At 52.1% G+C, this 18,462-nt stretch overlaps 1 protein-coding gene across 1 annotated transcript in view; it reads left to right on the forward strand.

Moving 5' to 3' along the window:
• The window catches only part of JADE2 (jade family PHD finger 2), a 78,014-nt gene that overhangs the window by 36,063 nt on the left and 23,489 nt on the right, over positions 1-18,462 (forward strand). The window contains exons 5-6 of the mRNA XM_084268494.1: positions 3,345-3,514; positions 14,208-14,419. Of these exons, the coding sequence (XP_084124620.1) occupies positions 3,345-3,514; positions 14,208-14,419 (382 nt within the window). The remainder of the gene's footprint in view (positions 1-3,344; positions 3,515-14,207; positions 14,420-18,462) is intronic.

Genomic DNA, 18,462 nt, shown 5'->3' on the forward strand with positions numbered 1-18,462 from the left:
GTCCCTGTGAGGGTGACAGAGCCCTGGGACAGGCTGCCCAGAGAGGCTGTGGAGTTTCCTTCTCTGGAGACATCCAAATCCACCTGGATGTGTTCCTGTGGGATTGAGTCTGAGTGATCCTGCTCTGGCACGGGGTGGGACTGGATGAGCTTTCGAGGTCCCTTCCAATTTTTAACGCTCGGTGATTCCGTGAAGCTCAGGGTGTTCTGGGTGAGCCCCTGGCAGCCTCCTGCACCCCTCAGGGTGGGAAGGACAGTGGTATGGACAGGCAGAGCTGCTTGGCATGGGTCTGGATCGTTTGCAGGTCATGACAGCCTCATGTATGAGTGCCGCAGGTGAGGCCGGGGTTTGATCTGGAACAGGCTTCCAGCAGGTCTCTGTAGGGTTATACAAGCTGTTGGCTGTATCAAAAAGAATGCAGTTATCTCCAAGGCAGCAGGTGTGGGAGTCACAGCCTGGGGCCTCCCGAGTGGGCAGCGTCCCCAAGAAAGGCACTGCTGTCCATATGGGGGTGCAGACCCGGCGCTGGAGTCACTGGTGCAGATCAGGTGTAGGTACACTGAAGTCCTAAAGCTCAATAGAAATGTGTCAGTAGAAAGTGAGCCCAAGAGGAGCAGGAGAGCCTGCCCAAACACATCAGGGCTGCCAGGCACAGGTGTCCCACGTGCTGGCAGTGTGTCGGCTCGGCTCTTAGAGCAGCTGCTCAAACTGACAGCAGAGACTTCTCCTCTGTCATGAACAAACCAGTTTGGAGGGGTGGCTGGCCATCACCTCGGTCATAGGATAGTGTGCATGGTGCTAGAGATAACCCACAGAGATCTCTGCAGTCACCAGCAGCGCCCTTATCAGACTTAAGTGTGTTTCTGTGGCTGCCAGTACAGCGAGTGACCTGCTCAGGCTGCTCCTTTGATGTGTACACAGAGCATTAATCTTTCCACTTCTATATCAGGCTGAAAATAGCATCTCCTTTCTCCTGCTGTCCTGAGCATCCCTGGCTGGCCCTGGGTCAGACTGTCACCTGTTGCAGTGGACTCTTCAGTGAGCAGCTTGTGTAACTCGGCTTAACAAAGGTTTATGCACAGTCCCCAGCTCTTTCCAATGGGAACGTTCATCGTGGTTGGAGGAATTTACTTGGTTTTCCTCAAGAGCTTTGAGCTTTCTCCTGTAAGGCCACTGTGCCAAGTCCACTGCTGATCCACCAAGGGCCTGGGGCTTTGCAAAGCTGAGCTGGGCCTGGGCTGGTGGGAAGGGGAGGTTCAGCCCTTGGACCAACACATGTTGCACCAGGGACTTGGCATATTTTAAGGGGCTGGGAGCTCCTGAAGCCTGACCAGAGCATGCCTCTAGCTTCAGTGTTATTACTGCTGTCTGCTTTAAGTACAGACATTTCTGAATCCCCAAGCTCTGTCCTAGATTACAGTGAGCTTGTTTCAAAATCCAGGGACTCTCCAAGAGCTCTTTTTTCATGGGGTTATTTTCAGATCCTGAACTCAAATTTGGAGATGTCCTCAGAGCAGTGGGGCACATCTTTATTTTTGATTTACTGGTGGGGAAAGTAAGGCAAAGGAGGCAAAACGATCCCATCCCCTTCCTTGATGTTTCCTTTTCTGAGCAGTCAAATTACCGCTTCTCCTGCTGGTGGCTCTGGAAGTTCCTCTAATGGTTGTGACTGCAGGGGACAGCAATTCAACCACGTGTCTGGGTCTGGAGAAACTCCAGGTTCATTGTCCGACCCTTCCACGGGTTTCCTTTCCGACCTGGGGCAAGGCAGGCTCCAGACCTTGGAGCACCTGATGCCACAATTCAGCTGGTTACGTGGTAGATGTGATGCCCTTGCCACGGACATATCACAGAGCACGAGGCACTCGATGCTCTGACATTCCCTTGCCTGTCGGGACACAGGGGAGACACAAGCCTTGCAGGGACCTGTGGGCTTCCCAGCTGGTGCAGGAGCAGGGTTGTATGCTCAGGCTTTGCATGGCAGCGGAGCTGTTGGAAGGGGGTGATGTGCTGCAGCCGGTTGTTGTTGGCTTGGTTGTTTCTTTGCGGTATCTTTCAGTGTTGACAGGCATGCTGGGAGGTGGTATTCCAGGGGGGAAATGTGAGCTGCACGGATCTGCAGCAGGCTCCAGCTCCCAGCTTTGCAGAGATCTGTCAGCTGGCACCACAGCCCGCTCTTGCTTGCGTGTCATCACATGTGACACTGTTGACGTGCACATGGCGAGTGTCACGCGTATTGCGGCAGAGCTGCCAAGGGAAGGCCGAGTAGCTGACGGCGAGCGCCTGTTTCTGTGCTGAGGGGAGTTTGCAGCAGATGAGGCAGCTCCTCTCTCTCCCTGCACCCGTGGTTGTGATCAGAGAGCGCTCAGAGCAAACCTCACAGACCACTGTGGGACATTCTCCGTCACTGAGCCCGCTCAAGCGCTGCCCAGCACGGTGTGAATGCGACACCGAAGTCCACGTCCCGCTGAAGGTGTCCCCTGGCAGCCTGTCTCAATGTGGGGATCAGTCCCAGGGGCTTGGCTGGAGGATGTTTTAAGTCGGGGTCACTCTGCCTGCACGGGATGCCCTAAGGAGTGGATACCTGTGCAGAGTGAGTTGAGCATCTTCTCTGACCAGATCAGGACCAGGATCTGATCTCTGTTGTGCCTCAGTAAATTAGCAGTAATTGCTTCTGAGGAGTTCCTGGTTGGAGGAGTCACTGTTGCTGTCAGTATTTGGACCAGCGTATCTACTGGATCTCATTTTCCTTGTGTAAGGAGTTGGTTTATGTAGCACTTGCTGTAGGTCCAGGCAAGGTGCCATGGACCTGTCCTGGGACCAGTTCTCATCATGAGCCCATGGGCCAACTTTGGTGCAGTGGGGCTGGAAGCAGCAAGCCCAGCCAAGACTGCCCTCATCGTCAGGGAGAGGTCAGCAAGCGAAGCTGGGCATCTTCTGGTTTCCAGACTGTAACAACTCATTTTTCCTGCCATCAGGTCCCAAAGCACGGGCAGCCCGGTGGGGTTGGAGCTGCCCTCCAGCAGGATGCGGGCTGGTCCTCAGCAACGGGCATGATGCTGGAGCCATGCTGCCTACCCGGGACACTTTTTGCTGGGGGACTAGGAAGACCACAAGCTCCCAAGATGGGGAGCTGGCAGCAGGGGTGTGCGCAGCATCTTCTGCTGCCCAAGTCAAACCATCACATAATGTGACCAAACCAGCAGTCTCTGGGAGCGTACTTGTGTCCAAGTGGGGGTCCTCTGAGCATCTGAGGCACAGGAGATAACACCAAGCCCACAGCAAGAAATCAGATGCTTTTGTGAGTTGTAGCTCTTCCTCAGCCTGTCCTTCTTTTCTTTCAGGATCATACCCCAGCTGGAGACCTCCCCTTCACAGGTTTCACCGAGCAGCCTGCCTGGCTCCGAGATTTCAGAAGCTACGAGAACTTACTTGCAAGGAATGAGCCGCTATGACCTGGACGAGCTTGATGCTTGCTGGTTGGAACTTGTTAACATGGAGCTCAAGGAGATGGGTGAGTACTGCTGTTGGTTTTCTCCTCTTCTGGGCATCCCAGAGTGGGCATTCAGGCTTTTTCAGTAATCGTATGGAACAGAAGTCCCTGAGGAAGAAATCTTTATTAAGGCTCTCCAAAAGAGATTGTGTGGATTGCTGCATGTAGGGTCTTCAGTGTGTCTTAGTGCTTCTTGCTCACATAGGGGTTTTGGGACATGGTGCAAGAAGAACAGTGCAAACTGAGTGATGGTAGGACCAGAGCAGTGTGTGCCCTGTGGAGCAGGGGTGTGACCTGCAGAAGAACTGATAGATCCAGATGACACAGGACTGTGCTCTGATCACGTGGCCATCGTCATCTCCCTGATCCCTGCAGCAGCATCTGTACTGCAGGAGGAGGTGTTGGTTGAGACGGGTGTGTTGAGCCCGACTCCTTTTCTTTTGGCCACATCTGAAAGCATTTCCCCAGCGCTTCTCCAGCTATAACCAGGCAGATGGAGTCAGAGGGAGGAGGATTTCCTAGCCATGTAATTCTCAGGAATGCTGGTCCTGGTTTGTCTCTCCCAGGTGTCTCTAAATATCCCAGCGTCATGTTGCCTCCATCCCTGTGGTTATGTCACTGCACATTTCTTAGGGGCCATCGGTGCATTTCGACTGAGTGCACCTGGAATGTGACCGCTGGCACTAGTGCTTCTCATGGTCTGCTGGGCACAGTGGTTGGCACCAACACATGGGTGTGTAGCCCTGCCAGGCCGTGGAGGGATTTTCCAGTCCTTGTTAGGTAAGGGCTGTTGTGGTGTGGGTGCTGCTACGCAGGTAAGGAGTAACACCACAATAAACATTCACCTTGTGAGGTCAGTGACAGCCAAAGCGTGCCTATGTGAAGCATTACTCCCTGTTGCAAAGGTCTTTCAAGGGTGGGACAAAATATGTTATTGAGTGCCTGAGCAGACAGGCCACATGGGAGGGTTGGGCAGAGTCGGGCTGGCTCAGTGCTTCAGTGAGCATCAGTGAAGTCATGGTAGGATTGACTTCACAGAGCATCAGTGGGCACTGTCGGCTGGTCTTGGTTGCAGAAGTCACACAGGGAGTTGTAGGGGTTGGAAGGGACCTCAAGGCATCATCGAGTCCAACCCCGGAAGTCCTCTGTTCCTCTGATGTACTCGTGATTTACTACCAGGACCTTGAGAACCTTGTAGAGGCTGCTTTCAGAGTTTGACTAATGGTCTGTTACACATTCTGTATACTGGGCTCCCCACAGTCCTGGTGGTGTGGCCTCTGTACTGTCACTAGTGAATCGCTGTCAGCTTTGCCCTCGTTAATGGGCCCTGCATTAGCACCCTCAGCTCTGTCATTAGCACACGCTGGTTTTGATGTGCTGGCAGCTACAGCCAAGTCCTTGGGCAGATCTGAGTGGCTTGGTCCCACTTGGGTGCCTTGTGGAGGGTCCATCCTTCCTCACAACGCTAAGCACAGCTGCCCTTACTGCATCAGGAGAACAGCTTGCACAGCACTGGGCATCCTTCCGACTGCACTGTGCTCCCACTGTGACTTCCCTTGCTGTCTCCACAGCTGGGCAACCATCAAAGGTGTCTCTGGACTCCAGAGAAGGGGTGTCTGTATTTCCACTTCCCCCTGTTATGTATTTCATAAGACTTTAGGAAAGGCAGCGGGCAGAGGCTTGGCTTGTCCGGCTCAGTTGGGTTAAATTTGGCTCAGTTTATTTCTTCTTACAAATGTGATGTCTGCAATGGCTTTCAGATGTGGGGCTCTCATGCTGCTGGATAACTGGAACGCTGAGGTGATGGTTGGGGTGTAGATGGAGGCATGTTGGGGCAGAGAGGTGCCTTCACCAGCTGCCTTCTGACCGTTCCAGCAGCGTGGGGGCTAGTGCGTTTTTTCCAGTGACTTGTAAGGGAAAAACATGTGGCATCAATGAATAGCCCATCCCTGGCACTGTGGGGAGCTGGGGTCTGGCAGGTGGGGAGCAGGATGGGTGCCATGGGCTGAGGGACCACAGTTGCGTCACCCGCCCTGGCTGCGACAGCAGCAGAGGCTGTGGGGTGTTGGGGCTGCTTGGGCTGCAGGTTCCTTGGTCAGGGGCTGGCAGTGGGAGGGATGCATTTTCCTCCATGCTGGGATTCGGGTGCTGTTGGATCAGGTCTGTCTGCTCACTTCCTGGGCTCTGCTCCTGCTGATTCCCATGTGGGAGAAGCCAGCTGCTGGGAGCAGCAAGGAGGTGAAATTTGGGTGCTCTTCAGGGCTAAGCTCAGAGGATTGCTGCCTGCTTGGGTTGATCTGAAGGCAGACAGTCCATAAAAAGCCCATTTCTCACAGAAGCCCTCCTCAGATTGAGATATCCAAACCTGCTGTGCTAATCTCTGAGATCATTAACATGACTTGACTGGAGAGTCGCAGCCTCTCCTCCTGGGCGTTATCTCCCAGCCTCAAGAGATACGCAGAGGTTTAAATTCCTCCCTGGGTGTTGAGCTGAGCTGTTGTCACTGGGCAGTCCAGGGGCACAGTATGTCATTCTCAAAATATTTAATGACAAAGAAGGAGCCTGATCTCTGACTGGCTCTTTGAGGAGCCACGGGGAGGGGAGCTGGAAAACACCTATGAGATCATCCATCTCGCTTCGCCCTGTTGATCCACGTAGCACATGGCTTTTCCAGTCCTTTTTAGGTCACCCCAGGGATGGAATTTTATCACCGAGATCAGATAAACCTCCAGATAGCTCCAGCTCTTCTCTCTGCCACCTCCTCTCCCAGTTAGGTGAATCTGCTCCGAAAACCACAAGTTTTTCTATGTGTAAAACCAGGTTTAAATAGTTAAATAGTTTTAAACCCCCCCCAGAAAGGTCCCTTGGTAGCTGTTGCTTTCCACGCTCTGTAGAAATGTGCTGTTTAAGGAACTTCTGCGTGCTGGGGATGAAATCAATATTTAAGCATGCCTAAATGTTTTATTTGTTGTTGCTGCTGCAATATGAGACAGTGAAAAAAAAAACCCAACCCAGGGTCTGAATGAAACCCTGAAGCAGATTTCTGTGTAGGCCATGCCGGGCAGCACAGGTCTCTCCTTTTAGAGGAAAATCTGTGGTTTTATATTAACGTTTTATGCCATATTTTGTGATCTCCACTAAATCCAAAGCTATTGTAAGAGCTGGGCTTGAGAGACTTCAAAGACCAAGGCTGAAAGATCCCTTTGTGGTGATCAGCACTTCATAAACACACGGAAAATCCTCCAGAAATTGCTAAAAACGGTGCCGGAATCAATTTTGCTGAAGGCAGAGGCGAAGTTTCTAAGCATTCCCTTGACTTAATCCATATGGTGTATGCTGCTCACATATGCCCACCACAGCTTCTATCTTGGGAGCTGGAGGTGTTCCTGGTATTTTATGGCAGGAACATGCAAAGGTCACATTTATTGCTTTTGAAGCTCCGGGGGGAATTCATCACTGCATACTTGAGATATGTCTGTGTACTAATGAGATGATACCTCCCCCGGCGGAGGTGAGAGTGGTCAAGTAGACGTGGAATAAACTGAAGGTGGTGGAGTAACCCCGGGGATGATGTGCTCAATGGAGCAGAGGCTGCCGGTAAACGTACGCCTTGGAGAGCAGCTGCATGCCACCCAGCAGTGTTGAGAGTCCTTGTCCGAGGCTACCCCCATCCTACCACATCCTTTTGGGATTTGGGGAGCCCCCGTTTTGCCCAGAGGTGGCACGTTGGTGTTCCCCAGGCAGAGCTTGTCCCCATGTGTCTTACCACCCAACCCACGGGCGCCCATCACCCCACGTGGGCAGGGACATCCCGATAGCCTCATTGGAAGCTCCCTGTTATTTTTATATCTCTGAGTGCCATTCTCTGCTGTGCTGAGGTGGCAGAGGCACAGCCCCTTTCTGCCCTGATGGTGCGGCTGGCCGGAGGGAGCCCTGCCATGGGGACCACTGCCCCCCAGCGCGGGCAATTCAGGGGCTGCCACCCCCCTGCAGGGACGCACTCCAGCCCAGGAGCATCTATCCTTTGTGTAGTGGGATCTGTTTCCTTTAACCACTGTCCTGGCTTCCCCTTTTCAAGCATCTTTCCCCTCCTCCCAGCCATACCCCTGCTCACTTCCACCCACTTCCCCACCGCACCCCCACACCTGGGCTCACTCTGCTTGCCACTTGTCACTTGGGAAAGCTTAGCTCATTAATACTTCAGGGTCTGTTTGTTTGGAATTTGGGTTTTTTTACTTGTTTTGGAGAAATCTTGCCAGTTTTGAGCTGGTTCATAACATGGGTGTGCTGAAGCCCACAGCAAACACCCGCACATAGCCTAAAATACTGGTTCTCCAACAAGATCCTCAGCAGGTTTGGTGCCTGAACAGATGAATTGGAAGATCTTCCACTACCTGGTGGCACATTACAAGCAAGGGGTTAGTTTAATAGACAGCGCAGAAGTATCTTGGGAACTGATTTAGGGCTGGAAGCTGTACATCACCGTTGATCTGGATTGATGCTGGTGGTATCAATGGAAGGAGGATTCACCTGAGCTTGCACATCCCAGCAGCTTGTTGCTCTTAATGTAAGGATCAGTAACGCTGATTTAATATCAGTGCAGAACTCACCTAGTAAACAGGCAAGTTGTGGTGAAGGGGTACAGAAACAGTGGCGATCAGAAGTGGTGAAGGTGAGAGCCTGCTCTGGCTTGCCCATGGAGAGTTGCCAAGCAGCACAAGGTGGGTCTTGGAGAGCTGGAGGTGGGTGTATAGGGCATCTGGTCTTCTCCTGGATAAAGAGCATCCTCCCTGCAACCACCGACACCAGGATGCTCCTGACCAAGTGAGGATGGGGTGAGAGGCAGCAGTTTGCCAGGGTGCCACGACATGGGGTGGCTGAAGGGAAGGGAGGAAGAAGAATCACAGAACTGTAGGGGTTGGAAGGGACCTCAAGAGATCATCGAGTCCAAACCCCCGCCAAAGCAGGTTCCCAGCAAAGAAAGAAGAAGAACCCAGCAAATAATCCAGGCTCATTTTGTGTGAAAATAGCCCCAACTTTTAAGCTTATCTTTAAGCAAGGAAATCCAGAAATAATGGGGGGGTGGGAGAGGGGCAGCTCCTTAAATTGTTGGAGAAAACACCACAAACATCTGGAAGGGGAAACCAGGCTTAATGTAATTCCATATAGAAACAGATACCACAAGAAAGCCACGTCTGGATTCATGTATTAATTGTGTATAGGTTGTGTGTTAATGTATAGATGAGCATGGTGGGGGATCGGCGTGGGGAAACTGAGACATCTTGCCCCTCCGCGTTGTTCAGCGTGACTGGTTTGTACGTCAAGTTGTCTTTTTGCTGCTTCCATAAATTCTTCACTGTAATTACAGTAGTTTCCAGCAATATTCAGAGGTTTTGCTGCTGGATGGAGCTAGAGGAGGCTTTTATCAGAAAGTGCTCCAGGACAGCTCTGTCAGCGCTGGGGAGAGCAGCTTATAAAGTGGCTTCTAAAACATTTTGTCATCATCTTGAATTTGAGCAGTAATTGATGTCGGTGGGTGGCAGAAAGGGGTGATAATTGGTTCCTGTAAATCCTTTAAGTGCATTAGCGGGTGGTGTTTGTAGCAAACTATCTGGAAGTTTCACCCTGGATGCTCAGCTCGTGCAGGTTGGGTGTCACTGTGGGTCTTGGTGGTCACGCTTCACCTTCAGGGTTTGTTTCTGAGCTGATAGAAGAGGAAGGTACATGGCAGCGTCTCCCTTAGCACTGTGTGTCTGCAGGGGATGAGGGAGAGGTGCTGGAGCTGACCCAGCTGGTCTGTGTGGTGTTGGGGTGGTTGCCTGCCATCCCCTGACCTTGGGAAAGGATGCTTGGGACAGGACCTGGGATGCACCCAACCGTGGGGTGTGGGTGACTGGTGACCCCATGGATGCCTTGAGTGTGTGGGTGCTCAGCTTTTGGCATTACTCAGTGGCAAATTGCACTTCTCCCAAAGTGTCCTGGTGCCTATGCTCAGTGTTAGCATCTAGCCAGTAGGGTTATTTTTTCTCAGATTGCTTCCATTGTCTTGGCCTCGGAGGGGTGAAGGGTCCTCAGCTGTTTCAGAGGCAGCACCTGAAGCTGGCAGATTGGAAGTGGCTCATCCAGGTGAGCTGAAGGGACAGGAGACCTCAGGAGCCCATGGTCCCAGTGCTATATGTGAACCCCTGTCTATCCCATCAGGGAGCTGGCATCCTTTCATTGAGTTTTCCAAAGATACCAAGAGACAAGCCTACATCATCTCAGGAGTACTTTCCTTCTTTCTTTTTATTTTTTATTATTATTTAAAAAACAGAAAAAAAACCCAAAACAGTACTTTTGCTTGTTTATAAGTGGTTTTACTGAAAAGTAGGCTTCGAGGATTCCAGCCTGTGAATCAGCTAATGGCACAGCCTGCAGCCCTGATGCCTGTTTGTTCACGAGCTGGTTTGTCTCCAGGTATCCTCCTCAGGGTGAAAGGATTTATTGTTTCAGTAAATTGATTTTAGTGGAGCACAGTTTAGTCAGAAATAGGTCTTGGGTTTGTGAAAGCTATTTTTGGGGGCTGGGGGGGCTCTCTCCCAACGCAATGAGTCGGCTCACACCATGATAAGGAGTAGCCAGGAATTCATTTAGCAGGAGAATATTGCTCCTTCACGCCACATAAATTATGATATTACAGAAATAATTGTAATGGAGAGTGGCACTGTGTAAAGGAATGTGCCTGGTGATTGTCCCAGACCTGGCGCTGTGGGTTTGGTGCCAGCCCAGCAATCCCAGCTCCTTGGGGATAAAAATACTTCAGCTGCACCGTGGGCTGGGCGGCTGCGGAGCCGTAGGGATCGTGGCAGAGATAGAGGGAAGAGATTTCTGCCCTGAGCAGAGTTCAAACAGAAGGCTGGGTTCCTACATGTTTTCCCTTCCTGAATCAGATCTGGAGACCTCCTGTTAGTGCATCATTGTCTGGCACCTCTGCTCCTCCTCCACTTCTGAAGCAAAGTCCCCCTTCTCCTCCCTGGGGGTGGAGGGGGGGGATGCTTTCTTTGGCTGGGTGCGTGCTGCCCACCCGCATCCTGCTCTGGGATGGGAGAGAGTAGCATTTCCCTGACTGGGAGACAGTGGGAGGTGATGTTGGGGAGGGGGTTGCATTCCAGGGTGGCCACAACAAAACCCATCCTCATTAATGCTCCTGATATTAACGGGGAGAGGAGACGGGTGGGCTTCTGGAAGGGGGTGATGGGACGTGGAGCCTTTTACCCCCATGTCAGTGTTCTGAACCCCATGTCAGTGTTCTGAACCTGTCTCCAAATCACTGGGGATTATATTAGTGTGAGGGTGGACTCTCCCTTCTGGCTGCATCCCTCCAGACAGAAACTATGGAGAAGTTTGCAGCTACACTGCTCTTCCCTGCAGATGCTCAATAGGCTTCATTTTCTCCCCACCTTTCAGACCAGGCCCTGTCATACCTTACACAGGTAAAACCGCCTTTCTCCTGGTCAGCAGGTGATGGTCTCCAGTGTGACACTCCCTGGATGACGGTGGGTTTATTCCTTGGAGCCAAGATCTGGGTCTTTGCTTTTCCTTCCCCGGGGACAGTGTCACTGGTGGATGCACGTGGGGAGCAGTTTTGGTGGAGTAATTTTTGGAGGGGGGAGGGTGTTTGCTATTGAGCTGTCCACAATCCATACAGATAGTGGTTTTTGCAGCCAGAAAGATGACAATTTTATGAATGGAGTTTAATGGCACAAACTTTATCTGATGCAGAAGGAGATAAATGGAGCACGAATGGAAAAAGCACTTCACCCCCCAGGCCCCATTGTTTAGCGTTTCATAAGCAATTAATCGCTTCATCCCCATCAAGTGCAATTGTCAATGCAATAGGCTCCGAGGTATTTTGAATGGTGCTTGGCAAACGAATTCCTAATGTAATTACACCGAAATGGAGTGTGAGAGCCTGTGTGTGCCTATAGAGAGATCTATATGTGTAGAGAGAGATCTATATTTTTCAGTGTAACGGTGTAACAATCTCACTGCTGGTAAGGAAACCTCGCTGGGGTGCTGCTTGTGCCCCAGCGTGGGAGTTTTGGGAGCAGTGGGGACTTTGTGCCCGGGGTTAAGCTAGTGATGCTGGTACATCACTGGGGGTGGAAGATGCAGGGGGTGGGATGCGAGCTGGGTCTTTACACTCAAGGTGAAATGAGAATGATGGTGATGCTGGCACCATCCTGGCGATGCCAGCGTGATCCCAGCCCTGTGGGCAGGTCAGGGTCATGATTCCTGTGGAAAACCCACTCCCTTTCCTTCCTTGTGCTGCCTGCAGCTACCGGCACTCTGCCTGCCCTCTGCCTGGAGCACGTGGCAGCTCTAGAAAGCATGTTGGGAAAAGCACTGGGAACACTTCAGTAATAATTTTTCTTTCCAGAAGAGCAAAGAGAGCTTGAAATGTTTGGAGGAAGGAGGTAACTCCAGGGTGACACTCTGGTGACTGGGACGGATGCAGACCTGAAGCGCTGACCAGGAGTATGTTCTTCCTGGGCTTCCCTGATGCTTGTGTAGCACCCTGGCTTGCAGCTCCTCATAGAGTGAATGCAGCTCAGATGGTGTGTTTATAAAGGGATGCTGTTGAAGCAAAACTAAAGCTCTGGCTTTGTAACCCCTTGCCCCATTGCCTCCGATCGGCACGATGCCGAGAGCGGGCTGGCAGCTCTGTCCCAGCCCCAGCACATGGTGCTCACTGTGCCACCGTGCCAGCACAGGATGCTTCACGTTGCTAAGCCCCAGCAGCTCATCTCCTGGGCTGCTCAGTAATCAAACAGGTACTGTCAGGTTCCTCGGCATGTTGTGGCACAGCAGCCCCAGCGTGTGGAAGGGCCCCGATAGGGAACAGCCTTGTCTGGCTTAGATGGTATCTCAGACACAGACGTGTAAAATGCCAGGCTAGGATGTTTGCAGAGACTTGTCAAGCTAAGGGGAACGGTGCCAGCATGAAACATTGGGAAAGAGCTTTAAAAAAGCAGACAATGGTGTTTGCTTGCTGGGCTCACCTACGGGCTGCTTTCCCCCTTGGCAGAGTTTTTTCAGCTGGTCCCTGGCTGTTGGGGGAAAGTGCAGCCTGTGCTAGCATCATCAAGCCAGAGGGGATGGGAATGCTGCCTAGGACCCCCACAGCCATGTCTCTCCCCAGCTTCTCAGGGTCCCAGAGCTCATCTGGGACAGGGACATCACACTGCAGCTTGAGAGCTGCTCACGATGGTAGATTTCTCACTGAACATTTACTTAACTGGTTGATAGCAGTACTTCCTCAAGCCACTTTTCCCCACTTCTCTGCTCATAAATGAGATCCTTCCTTTGCAGCAGAGCAGACAGCAGCGTGGGTCAGGCTCCTCTGCTGTCTGGTGCTTTCTGGAGCATCTTGGCCATCATCAATGCATAACACATACAAATGAAATACGAAGATTAAATGGTTTATATTGCATCCTGCTGGACTCTCCATCCACATCTCTGTGCCTTTCCCGTGATGAAACAGTGCACGTGGGGTGCGGGGGGGGGCTTTGCTCTGCCTCTTACACCTCACAGAGACCCTCCTTCCTGCTGCTGCCAGACTTTTTCCTTCTTTTTTTTTTCCTTCCTTGGAATGACCTCACATTGCATTTGTGGCACTGGGATCTTTGGGGGGGACGGGGGGAGGCAGAACTTTGGGCTTTCAGTAAGAGCAGGTGGGTATCCTCCTGCACTGAAAAAGCCTCTCCTGGTTATTGGCTTCATATTCCGTGTTGTCACTCAGGAAATCTCTGGTAAAGTATCTCTGTCACTTCTTTCCACTAAAGATCCTGGTAACAGGGGGAATAAAACACAGCCCAGCAGTGCCTGACCTTCTGATTCCACTAAACCCAACCAGGAAAAAAAACCCTTACTTGTCCTCAACTTCAGCCTTTGGCTTCGGTTTTACAGTTCCATTTAATTGGCCTTCAAAGGGTCAATTTTCAGCCCTACCAATTAAAGCATCGACTTTGTGTAGCCAAAGCTTGTCTGAGCCTTCGCTGCAGAAAGCATCCTTGCAAAACTTGTCTCCTGGAACATTTAAACTGTCAGCCCTAATTATCCGCATTGCTTCAGCTCAATGGGTTTCTTTCCTCTCAGCCAGCAGCGATATTTTGTTACTGTCTGTGAAACATAAACTGCATCCTGGGTTAGAAGCGGCCGGCTTTCTGAATCGCCGCTCTTCCTATCACCCTGGATTTGCCTCTGGAGTTGTGATCTGAAACGCTCAGCCCCTTGCAAAACACTCCCAGAAGGCGGGTGGGCTCCTGCGCTGGAGCTGCATCCATGTCCTCTCCTGCATCCGTGTCCTCTCCTGCATCTGTGTCCTCTCCTGCATCTGTGTCCTCTTCTGCATCTGTGACCTCTCCTGTATCTGTGTCCTCTCCTGTGTCTGTCCTCTCCTGCGTCTGTGTTCTCTCCTGCATCCGTGTCCTCTCCTGCATCCGTGTCCTCTCCTGCATCTGTGTCCTTTCCTGTATCTGTGTCCTCTTCTGCGTCTGTGTCCTCTTCTGCATCCGTGTCCTCCTCTGCATCAGTGTCCTGCATCCATGTTCTCTTCTGCATCCGTGTCCTCTCCTGTGTCCATGTCCTCTCTACATCAGTGTCCTCTTCTGCATCCATGTCCTCCTCTTCATCCGTGTCCTCCTCTGCATCAGTGTCCTCTTCTGCCTTGCAGAAAAGCCCGAGCTGGATGAGATCACCTTGGAACGAGTGCTGGAGGAGCTGGAGACCATGTGCTATGAGAACATGAACATCGCCATCGAAACGGAGGAAGGCTTGGGCATCGAGTATGACGAGGACGTGGTGTGCGACGTCTGCCGCTCGCCGGAGGGAGAGGACGGCAACGAGATGGTGTTCTGCGACAAGTGCAACGTCTGTGTGCACCAGGTGAGCCCCCACTGCGGGGAGGGAGGGCAGGTTTTGGCTGCCTACAACTCACACTCCTCTACCCTCCACCAGCTTCACTCCATCCCCACCATTGTCCTTTCCCCAAGCCGCTCTAAAGCCCTGCTAAGGTCTCTAAACCTCCCACGAGGTTGCTGTGCCTCTCCTCACTCTCTGGTCTATGTGATGTTTTATTTTATACCACTTATTCCATTAATGTGCTTATTTTTCTTCCTTACTGCATCTTTCTTTATTAACCTGCAGCTGTGGGACCTTCAGCACCCAGGGGTGACCAGCACTGGTGGGCTGGGAGGGATGCCGGTCCTCGATGGAGGGATAGGCTTGCATGGTCCTCCAGCCTCCCGGGGCTGGTGGGACCTTCCAGCTCTGGTCCCAGCTTCCCTGCTGTACAAGCACAAGATTTCTCTTTATTTTGCTGCCTGGAGGAAAATTATTTTATTTTTAGAACTGGATGCAAATGCTTCAAATCCTCCTGGAGGGGGGGAAGGTCCGTGGGCTCCTGTGCTTGGTGCTCAAAGCAGGGACGAGGAGAAAGCAGCCATACGAGGGTCTCATGGGCTCTCTGTGTGGTCCAGGGAGGTTTTGCTGGTTGTGCTTGGAGGGGAGGTGCTGTGCGGTGCTGCGATGGCAGCGGCAGCTCCCGGACTTTGCCCTCCATGTGAAGAGGTGTTGGGTTGGGTTGGGTTTTTTCTCCCTTCCAAGAGAGCCATTTGCTCATCCTTTGGGCAGCTTTTCCATCAACGCTTCCTGGAGGTGGGAGCGCGCTGGAGATATCTATAGTCACAGGAGGTGGGTGTTTTGAATGGTTTCCATCAGTGAATCAGCTTCCACAAAATACCAGGACGGTTCAGGGCTGGGGTTGGCAGGATCTTTTGTGTGCTGGGTTTTCTTTCTCAACAAGCCCAAGGGGCAACGTTGGGCTGGGACCTGACACATGCTGGTGGGCAGGGGTTGGGGGGAGGCAGGTCAGTGTGTCCCGGGCTGCTGTGGGGATGTACAGACCCCAGCTGTGCCTACCATGGGCTGTAGTACCCTGTGGGCTCTGTGTTCGGCTGCGGCCACGGTGCTGGTAGCAGAGCATTGCTGCAGGAGGGATGTGTTGGGCTGGATTTCCAGGGTGCTGAAAGAAAAGAGAGATTCTCCGTTGTTTGCAGGGAGCAGAGTCCAGCCCTAAGCCCCATGCCAGCCTGTAAGCTGCCTGTGATATAATCTCTGCCTCAATTTACACCCCAAACCACAAAGTCCAGAGCCACAGTGCGGGGTCTTACGTGGCACAGTGTTTCTTATCTAACCTCCCCCCTGCCTTTGCCTTTGCCAGCCCCATGTGCCATGGACGATGCTTTTCTGCAGGGAACTGGGTGCCAGGCTTTGAGTATTCAGGCAGTGGTGGAGGGGAGCTGGGGTCCTACAGGACACAGACAGAGATGCCTCATCCTCCTGCATCCCAGCAGGAAGGGGCAGAGGCAGAGTCGTGCTCAGTCACGTTGGTGGGTTGTGGTGCTGGAAAGAATCATTGTAATCATCTCATCTGCATAACACAAGCCGTGGGACTTGCTATTAATTAATTCCTATGAAGCGTAGCTTTTAGAAAACACATGCAGTCTTCATTTGAAAATTTCCAGCAAAGAGGAATCTTCTTCCCCCCTCCTCCTGCTGCTAAATCGTTGTGGTTCATCGCTCCCGTGGTGGCAATGTCGCGCTTCTGTTCAGCGCGGGAATGATCCGTCTCCAGCTTCCAGCCGTGGTCCCATCATTACCCAGTTCCCCTTGCCTGGCGTGGGAACACGGCTGAGCCCTCCCTCTGTTACGTGGGCCACACCAAGCTGCTACATGGACCACACCAAGCTTCTCCGTGGCTCAGCATCCTCCCTGCTTTTTCGACATCCCCTTCTTGGTCATGATGTGCAGCGATAAAATAGCTGCTCTGCTCCTACTCAGCATTGCTCTGGTTCTGTGTTCACAGAGCATCTTCTGTCTGGCCCAAACTGGGAGAGTGCATTTAGCTGATAAACCAACTCATATCTGGAGCTGCTCCTTGTCCGGGACAAACACCCTGTAGTATGTACACCAAGGAGCAGAATTGCACCTTCAGCTGCTCTAAAACCTCCAGGAATAAAAGCCAGGGAGCTGGGACACTGCTAGAGGTTTACAACCGGTTATAATTCCTGTTTCCCCTTGGATTTTGAGATCATACTGGCAGTTCATTCTCCTGGTAGCATGTATCAGGCTGGGTTTTTGTCTGGTGATGAATCAGATGTTTTGTCAAACTCCATTACAGAACTGATGTATCTGTCAGGCTTGGAGACACTGTGAAACAGGCAGTTAAGTCCCTCTGAACCACGTAGACTCACAGCAGTAACATTACCTCCCTGAATTCCTTGTTATCCCAATCATCCGTTCATGAAGTGGGATTTTTCCTCTTGCCAGAGTCAGCCTGTACTTTGGGGCACCCTAAAGCTGTGTTGTAAAGTTTGTTCTTGGTGAGTAAAGGCTGAGGATGCTCTTTTCCCACATGTGAGCACCTCCATGTGCTCCCTCTGCCCATATCCCCGCCCCAGGGCGAACACTGCGGGCGGGGATATGGGCAAAGGGGACACATGGGGCTGTGACCTGCAGCACTGGGGAAAAAGGGGTTTTTGGGGGGGATTAAACTTCAAAAAGTGGAATTGACAAATGCCTGGGTTCAGCTTCCAGCCAACAGCGCCGGTACGGAGCCAGTACGGAGCCCCAGCGCTGCCTGCCTGCCTTCTGGAGGGATGTCAGAGCAGCCAGATCCAGGATTACATCACCTGGCTATTTTAAAGCAGTGGCACAGCCCCACGTTCACACCCCAAATAGTTGTTTGCTGGTCTCTGAAAACCCTTTTAAGCACGAGTTGTCCAGACCTGGCAGTTAAAAGCTGGCTGGGTTTAGTAGTAGCTGTTTAATATGGTCATAAGTTATGGCCAAAGTGGAGAGTGGAAAGTATTTTATCATCATCATGGTGTGATAGGGCTTATCTCTTGGCTCTTCCCCAAGTGCGGAAGAGGAGTATTTATGGAACGCTTTGGCTTCTCTGCATCCTGCACTCTCACAGCAGGGCAGGGAGCTCCATGGGCAATCCAGGTCACAGAGTCACAGAATCGTAGGGGTTGGAAGGGACCTCCAGAGCCTATCAGGTCCAACCCCCCTGCCAAAGCAGGGTCCCTAGGACAGGTCGCACAGGTCGGCGCCCAGATGGGGCTGGAATATCTCCAGGGAAGGAGACTCCACACCCCCTGGGCAGCCTGTCCCAGGGCTCCCTCACGCTCACCAGGAAGAAGTTCATCTTTGTATTACCGCAGAACTTCCTGTGCTCCAACTTGAGGCCATCGCCCCTTGTCCTGTCCCCACAGACCACTGAGAAGAGGCTGCCCATGTCCCCCTGTGTCCCACCCTTCAGATATTGATAACCATTGATCAGATCCCCTCTCAGTCTTCTCTTCCCAAGGCTGAACAGTCCCAGTTCACTCAGCCTTTCCTCACAGGGGAGATGCTCCAGGCCCTTAATCATCTCCGTAGCCTCCTCTGGGCTCTCTCCAGGAGATCCCTGTCTTTTTCATACCAGGAGTCCTTTAGCTGTCTTTGCTGGAGACTTGTCCTTGCCTCCTTTAGATTGATATCCTTTCAATTCATCATCCTTTCGATTCATGATCCTATTGATGTATCATCCCTTACGGTTCCTCCCTTCTGATTTATATTCATCACTTAATGGGTTTCCCCTTTTTATGTCTCTGTAGTTATTTCACTTCCCCTTTGGGCTGCGTCGGGTATGTAACCAGTGTGGTCATCTTTCTCAATCGTGGGGTTGTGGCTTTTCAGCCCTCAGCTACCTCAGGAGGGTTTTCTCAGCATTTCTTCCTTTGAACTGCCTCAGGCTGGGTCACTGGTTGGAGACGGGCAGGAGATGGGTGGGCAGATGTCAGCACCGTGGGGCTGCCAGCGGTGGGGGCTCTGATGGAGCAGCCGGATCGCTTCCTCCCCTCTCAGCTCAGCCAGCAGATGCT

The sequence above is a fragment of the Gallinula chloropus genome (assembly GCF_964237585.1).
Source record: "Gallinula chloropus genome assembly, chromosome: 10".
In the NCBI taxonomy this organism is placed as follows: Eukaryota; Metazoa; Chordata; class Aves; order Gruiformes; family Rallidae; genus Gallinula; species Gallinula chloropus.